This window comes from Enhydra lutris, unplaced genomic scaffold (genome assembly GCF_002288905.1).
Source record: "Enhydra lutris kenyoni isolate GAN:26980312 unplaced genomic scaffold, ASM228890v2 scaffoldscaffold16, whole genome shotgun sequence".
NCBI classification, from domain to species: Eukaryota; Metazoa; Chordata; class Mammalia; order Carnivora; family Mustelidae; genus Enhydra; species Enhydra lutris.
The window spans coordinates 5,314,574-5,328,334 of NW_019154100.1; the positions used below are offsets into that span (position 1 = coordinate 5,314,574).

At 37.1% G+C, this 13,761-nt stretch overlaps 1 protein-coding gene across 1 annotated transcript in view; it reads left to right on the forward strand.

The window, feature by feature from the left end:
• The window catches only part of LOC111147369 (VPS50, EARP/GARPII complex subunit), a 125,887-nt gene that overhangs the window by 79,536 nt on the left and 32,590 nt on the right, over positions 1-13,761 (forward strand). Inside the window, exons 18-20 of the mRNA XM_022503373.1 lie at positions 2,203-2,379; positions 5,415-5,533; positions 7,478-7,584. Coding sequence (XP_022359081.1) covers positions 2,203-2,379; positions 5,415-5,533; positions 7,478-7,584 — 403 coding nt within the window. The remainder of the gene's footprint in view (positions 1-2,202; positions 2,380-5,414; positions 5,534-7,477; positions 7,585-13,761) is intronic.

Below are 13,761 nucleotides of genomic sequence, written 5' to 3' on the forward strand. Positions count from 1 at the left end.
AATTTTACAAGATTTTGCCTATAGTTAACAATACTGTATTACGCACTTAACATTTTTTTTTTAAAGATTTTATTTATTTATTTGACAGAGAGATAGAGAGCACAAGTAAGCAGAGCGGCAGGCAGAGGGAGAGAGAGAAGCAGGCTCTCCGCTAAGCAGGGAACCCAACACGGGGCTCGATCCCAGGACCCTGGAATCATGACCTGAGCCAAAGGCAGCTGCTTAACCAACTGAGCCACCCAGGCGCCCCACACACTTAACATTTTTTAAAAGACCAGATCTTGGAGCACCTGGCTGGCTCAGTCAGTAGGGTATACAACTCTTGATCTCGGGGTTGTGGGTTCCAGCCCTACATTGGATGTAGAGATTACTTAAAAATAAAATCCTTTTTTTTTTAAAAAGAGGGTAGATCTCATGTTAAGTATTCTAACAACAATTTTAAAAAGTAGTTACTTTGAAAATTATTCACAACGGAGACAGTGTTCTCTTGACACATGTTCCTATAGATCTGGTTTTTAAAAAATCATTAATTTGTAGTCACCCCTTGTTTAGAATTATAAAAATAATGGCATCATTTTTGAGCATTATGATGGATCTGATTTAATGTGTAGCTGCACTTTAAAAAGAAAATAAACACATCACTTGAAATTTAATAGACGTATGTAATTTTTAAGATTACCTTTGAATATGAAAGATTTTTAAAATTTGAGATTAATATTAAAAAGATCAGAAGATATAAGAAAAATGTGTACCAAATTTTTGTAAAAAAAATCAAGAATTTTTTTTTTTTTAAAGATTTTATTTATTTATTTGACAGACAGAGATCACAAGTAGGCAGAAAGGCAGGCAGAGAGAGAGGAAGGGAAGCAGGCTCCCCGCTGAGCAGAGAGCCCGATGCGGGGCTCGATCCCAGGACCCTGGATCATGACCTAAGCCAAAGGCAGAGGCTTTAACCCACTGAGCCATCCAGGTGCCCAAAAAAATCATCAAGAATTTTATAGTTCAAAAGAACTTTATTTATTTTTTTTTTTTAAAGATTTTTTTATTTGACAGACAGAGATCACAAGTAGGCAGAGAGACAGGCAGAGAGAGAGGAGGAAGCAGGCTCCCCGCCGAGCCGAGAGCCCAATGTGGGGCTCGATCCCAGGACCCCGGGATCACGACCTGAGCCGAAGGCAGAGGCTTTAACCCGCTGAGCCACCCAGGCGCCCCAAGAACTTTATTTTTTTTTTTTTAGAAGATTTTATTTATTTGACAGAGAGAGAGAGAAAGAGAGTACAAACAGGTAGAACGACAGAGGGAGAAATAGGCTCCCCGCTGAGCAAGGAGCCCAATGCGGGTATTGATCCCAGGACCCTGAGATCATGACCTGAGCTGAAGGCAGGCACTTAACTGACTGAGCCACTCAGGCGTCCATCAGAGGAACTTTAGAGATTATTCCATCTCTTCCGCTAATAAGCAATGTGGTCTTGAACTTGGCACTGAATCCCTTTGGACTACTTTGGTTTCCGCATCTGAGAACAGCTCTTTAGTTTTAGCATTGTGGTTCTCATACTGGAGGTTGACTCTCTCATTTTATTGATGAAGAAATTGAGGCACAGAGAAGCCAGGTGACAGTCCCAACATTATATAGGAAGTTAATGGATTAATGGCAAATCTTAGGTCTAGAAGACCTATCATCTTACCTCAGCGTGTGTGTCTGTGTTGTCTACCTCCAGGTGTATGAAAAAAAAAGAAATGAAAGCTTATGGACATCAACATAACAAAGAAAGATTCTGATGTCTGTAAAACATATAATTAAATGGTGCAAGCATAATTAATTATTGATTTATTTTTATTGTGGCCTTTTTATTGCTTAAAACCATATTTTCCTGGGTCTTTGCTGCTATGCTAAAATTTTTAGAATTATTCAAATATAAATTATTTTCAAAAATTTTCTGTGCAGTTCTGTAAACTAAGCCAAAAGTAGCTTGATGCAGGTAACACTTATAAAAGTGATATCAGCAACGGAGTTGTCTTTAGGAAAACCTTTGAGCACATATTTTCAAGTTTGTGCCTTCACACAGCTTCCAAGATTTAAAAGTGAATAACCTGAAGAATCAGGATTAATTTTTTTCACTAACTACATTTACATTGATGGAATATGTCATGTACCTGAATTTTAGTGTTGTTGCTAAAAGGTATCCTTTTTTTAATGTCTAGGAATTTAAATTCATGGAACAGTCACGTTCCCCATCAGTTTCCCCTAGTAAACAGCCAGCCTCAACATCCTCAAAAACAGTGACCTTGTTTGAGCAGTACTGTAGTGATGGGAATCCGTTTGAAATTCAGGCCAACCACAAAGATGAAGAAACAGAAGATGTCCTGGCTTCTAATGGGGTATGTAGTGTTCTTAAAACCTATTGTGGAACATAAGTGAGATTTTCTTATTGAAAAGTGTTCTATCCAGTGAGGAAGGTAGATTTATTTATCCATTTAGCACCCACCTTCCTACCTATATGCTTATATACCTGTGTTACCACTTGTACAGTAATGGCTTTCAAACATGCTTTGTTGAAAATGTCCTTTTGAAAAATACATTTGGGCTTTATGTTTACTTTGTGCTCCTATTAGGTTGCTGTGTGTTCTTACTAGATTGCTAAATTGGGTAGGGGTATAGTTTCTTCACTGCTTATTTCTGTGATTCGTTGGATAGATGGATGAGAGAATAGATCATCTGCATTTAGTTCTCAGCTTGGGCATCCGAATCATTTTGTTCCATTTTGTCCCTTTATCTGAGAGAGAGTAATGTCTTACCTGGTTACCCAGCAGGGATGTTTTTAGGATTTAGAAGTACAATGTTTTAACACTTTGAGCAGCTCAAAACACATCATAAAACCTCAGGTTGTGTGAGTTAATGGAAAGGATTTGAAGGAGTTGAATGAGTATCACCTTTATTATTTATTAACTGTGTGGCCCTTGGCAATTTAATTTACCTCTGTGACCCTCAGTTTTCCTATATTTACAATGAGTGAATGTTTAGTTCACAGTTATCTGTGTTTTTACAGTATTTAATTTGGATGGGTCCTTCTTATCGTCATTTCCAGAGGACCCTGTATGATTTTTATTTTAGATTTGATGAAGCTGAAGTGAGAACTGTTCAGAGTTGATGAAAATCTGTTGAATTTGTATATGTATTTCAGTTTTGGCATTTTCTTTTTTGTTTGGTGAAGATACAATTTAAAAAAATATTGCCATAAAGGTGTATTGTTATTACGTTTTATCATGAAGTAGAAATTATTTCATAGTAAGCCATATTTACAGTTACAATTTAGTGATTCTTATGGATCCTTTTCCTCTCTAAAGTACACTAAACTGGGAGAAATTAAAAGTCTCTTCAATATTTTTGAAATAATATATCCATCTGTAGTGGTGATTTGCTAATTTAAATATCACATAGCACCTGATTCTTATTATTCTTGGCAGTTGTGTTCTATAAAGTCCCTCTGAACACTGAATTAACAAATACAGAACCATTGTTCCTAAGTGAAATACAGGATTAGGTTCCTGTGAACCTATGTTCACATTTTTATCAACTAATCAGTGTATAACCTTGTTTTATTTGGGTTTTTGCTTGAAGACATCTAAATTAATATACAGTATTGGACATTGAACTCACAGCCAACAGCACTAGAATTCCTGCCCAAATGAAGCTTATCTAACACATGTATTTTTGCCATAAAACATATTACAGTCTCGCACTTAGGAACACTAGGCAAAACTTTAGTCCTACACTTAGGGGCCTTTCTAAACAGGGAAATCACTAGCAAAAAAGCACAATTTTTTTTTTTTTTAAATGTGGCACTAGACTATGAAAAGGACATTTGTTTAAGTAAGCTAAAGCAAGAAGGTAGAGCGTCACCTTGTTTGCACTCAGCTAGGAACGTGCATGTTGGATAACTCAAAAGTTTCTGCATACTCTGTACATATCCATGACTGACTGCGGAAGTGTCACAAAGTATTAGTGTTGGGGTTACAAATAAAATATAGCAGGTATGGAAATTTGCAAAAATACGGAATCCTCAAAAATAAGGCTCTCGGGCGCCTGGGTGGCTCAGTGGGTTAAGCCGCTGCCTTCGGCTCAGGTCATGATCTCAGGGTCCTGGGATCGAGTCCCGCATCGGGTTCTCTGCTCGGCAGAGATCCTGCTTCTCTCTCTCTCTCTCTGCCTGCCTCTCCATCTACTTGTGATCTCTCTCTGTCAAATAAATAAATAAAATCTTAAAAAAAAAAAATAAGGCTCTCTTGTACTGTGGAATTACGAAGCTTTTTGTTATAGCCAGGAGAGTCTGCTGTCTGTGGATCCCCTTTCTGAATGTTATCAGGATCACAGTGTGTACAAGTGGATGAGAATGCCTAGAATGCTTGTTTCCAGTTACTAATATGTGATCTACACGTAAGTCCTTGAAAGTCAGGGTCCACATCTTACTATGACCTGTCACACTGCTTTAAGCTCTCAAAAAATGGTTTTTGAATTAGGGGATCGACTTCCTTTCATGTTGTCTTCATATTCATCTCTTCAACTGGCATGTTGTTGATTTGTTGTTGATTTCTATAACTTTGTTATAGAATCACTCTGAAGATTCAGTGAGAAAATTTATGAAAGCACTTAGCACTTAACATTCAAGAAATGTTAGACATGATTTAATCATATTAATTTATAATGTTAAGTGATAATGCTGCTGCTGCTGCTGCTTTCTATCCTGTGCACGGACGCCACTGTCCCCCCATGCTGGCACAGGGCCATGTTGCCATAAAGATGGTGACAGTGTTAGGAAGTCACCCTTCCTCTCAAGAGGAAATCTGCTATTTTCATCCTTGATCTCAGTAGTCCCTCAGTGCTCAGTGTGATTTTCTAAGGCTCCCTTGGAATTAAATCTCATCATAATGAATTAGGACATTAACATATGTGTTATAAGAGTTTATTACACTGAATTAACATTTCCACAGTGCCAGAGTTATATACTCAACCTCTTTATGGTGAATTAGTAAAATGGAAATAAGTATATTGAAACCACTTGGGGGAAGAGAAGAGGTTTTTTTTGGTTGTTGTTGGGGTTTTTTTTTTTTTTGGTCAAATGTACACTCTTTTCCTCTCGTAAAGGCATAGCATGATATTTGGGTTTGTCTTTTATGGAGATTTGATTTTGGGGGGAGAAGTCTTTGTAGGCATAAAATGTTTGTATTTTTTTTTCTTGGATGGAGAAGAAGTAAATGGAAAGTTAATATTCTTGATAGCAAAATTAGAGAATGAGTTATTAAGAACTTTCTTCCCTAAACTACTTCTTAAAAATTGGATACTCTTACTGTGTTGAAAGACTCCAAGAAAAGTTGGCTGTTCATACTCATTGTTGAATATACTGCGTTTTCTTCAGTACGAATCTGATGAACCAGAAAAAAGTGCTTATCAGGAGTATGACAGTGACAGTGACGTTCCTGAGGAGCTGAAACGAGATTATGTGGATGAGCAAACAGGTGATGCACCTGTGAAAAGGTAAATGTTCTTAGATTGTGTGGTATTTCATATTGTATGTTATGCATTTAAATAAAGATCTCCTTTAAAGGTTTAGAAAAAAACAAAAGTTAAACATTTCCTTAACTTTTGATGTCATGTGGCAAAAGCGTGTGTGTTTTAAAATGATTGCTGAAAGGTTGGAAATGTAGTTTTTTTGCTATTGGGCATAATCAAAGAGCTCTTAATTTAGAGAGCAGTGGTTTTTGCAGAAAAACGAACTTCTAGTTTATACAATCATACTACCTTTGGAGGCAGTTCCAGCTTCGCATAGGTTAGAAAACCTCAAGGAGGAGAGTAGTTATTTGTTTTGCAGGGGGAATTCCCCCTACCTCAGTCTAGTAAATACAGAAAGTCTCCACTCATCTTTCCAAGGCCAATTACAATCACTATTTGGGCCTTCTTTTAAGGTTCCTTCATCTTTGTTGTTTTGTTTCTGTCATAAACTGTCCTCTTCAAAAACTATCATAATTACATAAGAATGTTTTGTTGCCTTCTCCCTCTTAAATGGACCTGATTCTTAAATGTAAGTGAGTTAATTTCATGACTAAGTATCAGACATTTAGTGACCACAGATACACATAATTTTTAATGATAGATTTAAGTATATTTTGCCCTACCTTTTATCCCCAAAGTACCTAGTAAGTACCTAGTAAATTCAAAACCCCGATTGATATACTTACTCTCTCTCCTCAGAAAATGAGCAACTCATGTGATTGTAGATATTTGAATCGGAAATAATTGTTTCCATTGGTTTTCATGTATGTGTGATATTTAAATCCATCTATGGTCCATTACAAACAGAATAGAACTGTTTTGTTGGACTTCTTCATTGGATGTTGTGGGTCTTTTCTGGCTGAAAGAAAACCTCTGACTGAAATGAACATGTAAGATAGTATCTGCTGGTATATATGTATATATTTGCATTTTTGGTAAGGTTATGCAGACAGTTACCCTCCTAAACTGTCCTAACTTAACACTCACTAAGAACTATGAATAATATAAACTATGAGCTTCATTCAGTCAATTAGTATCAACTCCAACTTCAAAGTGTCTCTTGAATTTTCAAAATTTCTTCTATTTAACTGCTACCATCCAGGTTCATGTGAAAATCATCTCTGTGTCAGATTATTGGCTCTGCCCCCTGACTTTGGCTTTCTGTCTTTAGTTTTGCCCCCTCCTCATCCCTCTTGGATGCAAATTGAGGTTTGTTTTTTTTTTTTCTTATATACAAATTTGTTCATGTCATTTTCCTGATTAAATTTGCTTTCAGAGTTAGGTTCATACTCTTAGGTTTGATTGCCTTCAGTGGTCTGGCCCTTCCTTACCTTTTTTCATATCACTTTTCCCTCAGTCCACTCATTCTCCATGTGAACTATTTGTGCTTCTCTGACCACACTCACTTCTCCTACTTCTGACCTTATTTTATATTATCCCCCCTTTTTTGTGTACTTAACCATATATCTTCAATTTTTTCCTTGAACCTGGTGTCCTCCCCAACCCCAGACTCTGTCATGTTCCCCTATACTTTAGATACTAGATTTAGATTCTAAGGAGAGTGTTTTTTCGTATTTATAAGTCTGAAATCAGAGTACTTGGTACATTTGATATATAGTTTCCCTGGAACCTCTGTTTTTTGTTTTTTGTTTTCTTAAGTGACACAGCTTCTTTTAATGGTTGATAATGACTATCTTAGAATCAAAGAAATACATTATAGTACTTTATTTCTTTGCTTATAAATATCTCTTCCACTCTGGACTATAAGCTCTCTAAGGACAGGAGGATCATCTCTATATCCCCACCTGACACATGGTAACAGTTTCAATAACTAATTAGTGAATGAAGGATAGACCCTAATTGGAATAACTTACTGATTTACTAGTTGACAACCCTAACTGCAACTTTGTTTTGTTTTTCCATATTAAGCGTTTCTAGAGAAACTCTAAAAAGCAGGAAGAAGTCAGATTATAGTCTAAATAAAGTGAATGCACCCATCTTAACAAATACAACATTGAATGTAATAAGACTTGTTGGTAAGTAGCCACCTTTTTAAAAAAAGCATTATTAGTTAAATTAGTCTACTTTTGTTACTTATTGGGGTTTTCATTGTACACTCCAGTGCCCTCCACAAGGAAGATTTTAAGAGTGTCTTATGTAGTACTTTCTCATCCTAATTGTTCAAATAGTGTAATACCATCATTAATGTTAGTTTTTCTTTTTCAGTTAACTGCTTAGTATTTATGTTTTCTACTTTTTCTAAAATATCCCAATTAATTGAAATGTAATGAAGAATTCTCTATGTGAGTTGGAGGTATATGGAGGATGACGATAGTGCCCATTTTACATTTACACAATATTTTGTGCTTAATTGTTTCATTGATCTTCACAATCTTCCTGTCAGATAGGCAGAGTGAATAGTGATCCTCTGGCATTTTCAGACACAAGAGTTCTATAAGCTATAATGCTCACACCATAGGAAGAGTTGTTTTTATTACAGATAAGACCTTTATTGGTGATTTTGTAGAAGGCAAGTAACATGAAGAAATGCCATTTAAAATATTTAGGTTTGAAGATGATGTGGAATTTTTAATGTCAGTATTTCTGCATTTTATATGCCATCTTAACCTTTATATCTCACAAGTAAGTCTGTACATTTGACAAATAAGTTATAGAGATATCTTCTCAAATTAATTAAGTCATCTATACCAGTCAGGAATTTTAATGTGTTCTATTAAAAAAAAAAATCTCTGTATTCTGTGTATATGGAGATGATAATGGCCTGCTGCCTAGTTTGATTACTCTTGGCTCTGATAAAATAGTCTGTGTTCTTGAAGATAATTTCTAAATTTCATTAATGAATAGGATAAAGTAGACAAAATGTTTCTTAGAAGTCCCACTTCTTTAGGAAAAATAGTGGAAAAGAAGTAATGAGTTGGAAGGAAAAGAAAAAGGATATATTTTCATGACACACAGAAAAATGACAGATTCTGAAAAGTGTTTTTTTGCTGATCATTGCAAGGGAAATTAGCTTTTCTTCTTTATCCAAGAGAGCTAACTGAACATAGATAGCATCATGAGTTACTGTATGGAATTTATAGAACCAAAACTGAGAGCTCCTCTGGTGTAAATTCCTATAAAACTAGGATTTGTCTAATGCCCCTAAGTTGTGGTGGCCAACTAGCCTTTGTTTCATGTCTCACAGTCTTTGGATACAAATTATTTTGCAAGACTACTCATTCTACTATTAAACTGATTTAGTTGGTAGGAATCTCCTCCTTATGATAAACCAGAATTTCTTTTTCTCTGTAATTCTGTTGGTCTCAGTTTTACCGTTAAAAAAGCAAAAAGAGTAAATCTGTACTTTGTTCTCCTGTTCTTCTCTGTGGTGACTCTTCAGGTATGGGTGGTAGTTACACCGTCCCTCTTCCCTTATGCTCCCCCAGTTCATTCTTCAGGGTTATTGTGCTCATTTTCCTTACGTGGTTCTCACTGATAAATATTCCAAAATCCTGGTCATCCTCCTCAGCCTTTTGGACTCACTGTAGTTTTTGGTTTCTGAACACGCTACTTGAGATGTAGCTTAATGAATTCATCTTCTGCCTGGTTATGTTGTGATAACAAACCACCCTAACACCACGAAAGTTGACATGATGCATATTGGCTCCTAATCACCTTAGTTCTGTTCCATGTGTCATTCTGAGATGCAGGCTGAAAAAATAGTACCAGTTTGGACATGGGGAAAAGAGCAAGAGCCAAACCATGTTGTGACTCTTAAGGCTTCCACTCTGATGTGGCACCCCGACTTTCTCTGGCAACTCACGCTTGACTGTTGGAGAGTGCCAACAGGGAGGGCAGTACAAGTTCAGGGCATTGGATAAAGGCATTGGATCCCTACAGGGAAATGGAGTGGGTAGAGATAATTGGGGAAAATAGTATAGTCAACCCCATGGAAGTGGTAGTTTATATTTTTTACCTCACCTAGTTCAAAAAGAGCTAGAGGTCGTCATGTTACTTTTACTCTAAAAGACATATGTTTAGTAGAATCAAATCAAATATAAGACTAAAACAAAATTGAGGAGGGGAAATAATGTTTCATTCAGTTAAATGGAGAGAACAAATGCAAATCTTCACTTCTTGGTAGTCATAAGGAAATGAAGAAACAGTGCATTCTGCTCTTCTCATTATGCAAGAAGGGGATCAAATAGCAATAGAAATGTGCTCTTGGTGCTAAATTCAGAAGTCAGTAACACAAATTCTACCTAAGGATTACTCATAGACATAGTGGACATTGTTTTCTAATAGTGGATTTAAGCAACTGAGCAAACTCGTATTATGCGCCTTTCATATGTCAACCCTATAAAGTAGAACAGTACTGAATAAAACCTTGAGTGAAGAGAATCTAACCATTGTAATCTCAACCTTTGCCACCACCAGATCTTTTACTGGAATTGCAATTAGGTAACAATGCCTAGTATTCTTTTAACTCTCAGGTCTTCCCATTTAAAGATGGGATTAGGTGCTTTCATTATTCCCTCCAATAGACTTTTATGCCTACCACTTTCTCTCCCTGGGAGGTCTTTATCTTCAGTTTGTACATATTCATAAAATAGAACTTTAAGAGAACCACTCACTAAGGGGTCTCCAACCAGTTAATGCTATTCTATCCCCTGTTATTGCATTGAGGTGCTTGAAGATAATAAACTGGCAAAGGTAATGTCTCTTCTTACAAAGCCAGAAGTACAGTTGTGTAAATAAGATTGATTAATTTTGGGTGCCCGGGAAGATGAAGGAACTAATTATTCAGTAGTTGGGAGGCACATTTTAGAACATTAAAGGCATATTTAAAATGTCCTTTTCAAGTAGTATTTATTTGGCAGGTAATTAGGAGAGATTAAACAAAAAAGTGTTAATGGCGCTTCCCAGCCCCAGGTGGTACCTAAATCTGTTAGAAAGGCCCAGGGAGCCCTTCACAAGTGCAGAGAACTAATCAGAATGCTTGCTTGTGTAAAGAGAAAATTCTGTCAGCCTGACAGTTTCCTGCAGACAGAAGCAGAGAAATTTTAAGGAATGTGTCTCATCACTGAAATAGCCTTGCTATTCAAGGTTCTCTCTCCTGGAGGCAGCTCGCACATGAGTAGATATGATAGGTCTGAGAGGGGCAGAAGATAGGTTGCCAGAATCCATGCTTGTAAAAACTACAGACCATAGGACAAAATTACTACTTTAGCAGCTGAAAAAAAATAACACACCAGCACATCATGCATTCAGATTTAACATAAAACCAGAATAAAGTCATCGTTTAAGAAACTTGATATTTTTATATGCAATGTTTAAGAAAAAAATTTATCATTGTTTAATTTAGATTACATTCCTATATATCTGTTTCTCTAAAAATACTTACATTTTATTGGTCATTTATAGGTAATATTTTTTTATTCATTTTTATTAACATATAATGTATTATTTATTTCAGGGGTACAGGTCTGTGAATCAACAGTCTTACACAATTCACAGCACTCACCATAGCATATACCCTTCCCAATGTCCATCACCCAGCCAGCACATCCCTCCTACCCTCCAGCAACCCTCAGTTTGTTTTCTGAGATTAAGAGTCTCTTATGGTTTGTCTCCCTTTTTAAACAGTTTTAAAACCCTTTCTGAGCTGGTAGCTGTATATACAATATGGTATTTTGAGAGAATGTTCCAAGAAGTGTCATCCTTCAGTACAATGTACAAGAAAATGATATTAGAGATGTGTGGAGGGCTAACATAGAATACACAAACAATAATAAAAATAAATAACAGAAAACAGTGATAGAATAACAGAGTAAAATGATAGAATAAAAGCTCTCAAAGAATGGAATAAAAGCTAAGGGCTTAGGTAACAGACATATTGATTTTTTACTCTGGTCCTCACTTCATTGTTGAGTGCATTTTTCTAAATTGTTTGAACTGAAAAATAAATAAATAAAAATAAATTGTTTGAGCTGAACTGACTTTTCCTTCCTTTCCTTTATGCCTCATTTATAGCATGTCCAGTTAACTTTTATGTGCTATTTATGTCCAATAATGATGTCTCCGCTTAGTGTACTGTGATAAGAATAATGAACATCCTTCCAGCTTGGATTCTGTTCTTGCTCTTCCCCGTCAGATTCTCAGCTCTTACAGATGAAAACATCTGGAGTTGGAGTCACCTTTGCAGCATATAGAGCATCTAACCAAGCACTTTTCACTTTCGTAGGTGCCCAGTATATTGGACTGACACACCTTAGTTTTTAACATCCTGACTATTGGAGAAACATCTTTTCCTCCTCTCTTGTCCTGATCCACAGCGGAGGAACACACACTTAGAGTGCCTTCTCTGTACCCTTGTATTTACTCCTCTGCAGAGGTGTGGGGGCTCACTAATTGAGTTCCCCCGGGCCACCTTTCAGGTGGTGATTGCAGCTCTCTGTGCCCCCTGCTAATGAGCTGGGTAAGACAGGCTCACTGTTCCTCTAGGTTGTGATTCTCCTCTGTGCTGTTCGTTGGTTGCTTTCCCTCTGTGGCTTTTCCCCATGAGTGTACTGGACTCACAGTCCAGATTTTAGGATAATAGTTTAAACAGTGCTTCCCTTGTGAAGCTTTTCCTCAACAGGTTAGGTTTCTTTTATGTAGCACTCTATACTTCTCCCTCATTGCATTCATCATAATTTTATTTACTTAAAAATAACAGCAGTAGCTAAGGTTTCTTGCTCCCTTGTTAGAGGCTTTGTAAACACTTTATGTGCATTTTCTTATGAATTCTTCACAGTACCCTTTTTATACACCAAATCATTAAAGTCCAGAGATAAATAACTCGTTTAATGTCACGCCAGCTTCTAACTGGTAGAACCCAGATTGTCTGATCCTAGAGTCAGTAAGTTCTTTTCATGCTTCACGGCCAGGAGAGGAAAGCAGGAAAGTTAATTCTTATACCCAGGCGAAGTTCAGAGAGGTTACAGTATAGGTTGAAAGCAAGAATAAGAACTTCTCACTAGTGGTCATTTGGGAAGAGGTACTTTTCTCAGTTATCTTGAGGCAGGAGGGAAGGGAGGCTTGGAAGACAAATTCACCAACGTAAAGCCATTTTGGTGAACATAAAAGTCAGTGGGTCATGAAGAATCGTAAGATCAGACTCATGGGAAACCACAGGACACACTCCCTCTGGCAATGAGAGCCACACAGCCTGGACATGCTTAAAATTGCTCCCTGTGGGTAATTCCATAACCTTAAGATAATGGAAAAACTAACTGCCCAATGTGAATGATAAACCCAAAGTTAAAGAGTAAACCCCTCTCTGTACCATTAGCTAACTTAAATAAAACTTATAAAACCCTTCCTTAGAGGCAAAGTGGGGGTCCTCTTCCTCACCTGGTAGGAGAGACTGCTACCTTGTTTATGAAGGAGTTGCTTTCTTACTTCTATGCTTAATCTTTGTCCCTTCCTCTGAAGGGCTAGCTCATGAGTTCTTTCTTCCATGAAGCTGAGAGCCCTCTTCGCAAGGGGCCTGAGGCCCTCCCTCCTGGAGTGTTGGCCAGTCTGGCATCAGTCTGGGTATTAAATAACCTTCCTCCCTATTCTCAAAGCACACTGTGTCCACTCCTCTCCCCTCTCCTCTCTAGGGAACTCTAGAAGGGAAGAAAGGGAAGGTGAAGTGCAGCTGAATGAACCACATCTTAATATACTGGCCACGTTTTTTGAACCAGGCAGGCTAACTTCAGAGCCATGCTGTACTTTTTTTATTAAGGTAATATTCTCACCGTAACACAGTAAATAGTAAAGAAGAGGTCATGATGAAAAGCAGCATTCTCCCACCCCAGGGCCCCCTGCCACCAGCGTGCCGGTGGTTTCTTGGTCTGTTTCTGTTTACCTTTCTTCTAGTTGTAATTTCTCAATAAAGGGTGATGAGTGGTAAATGTTTTGAATTCTTGTCGGTCTGAATATGTCTGTATTCTGCCCTTTCACTGAATGACAATCGAGCTATGTATAGAATTGTAGATTAAAAATTATTTTTCCTTAGAAAGTTGAAACCTCTAGTGTTCTGTTCATTTTACTGTAGATGAATTTCTTTTTTTCTCTTTCTCTGAAAGCGTTTGGTATTTATTCCCTTGATGTTTCAGAATTCTCCAGTGATCTGTCTAGGTGTGAGTTATTTTTCATTAAGTGTGTTGGGTAGTTCGTGACCCTTT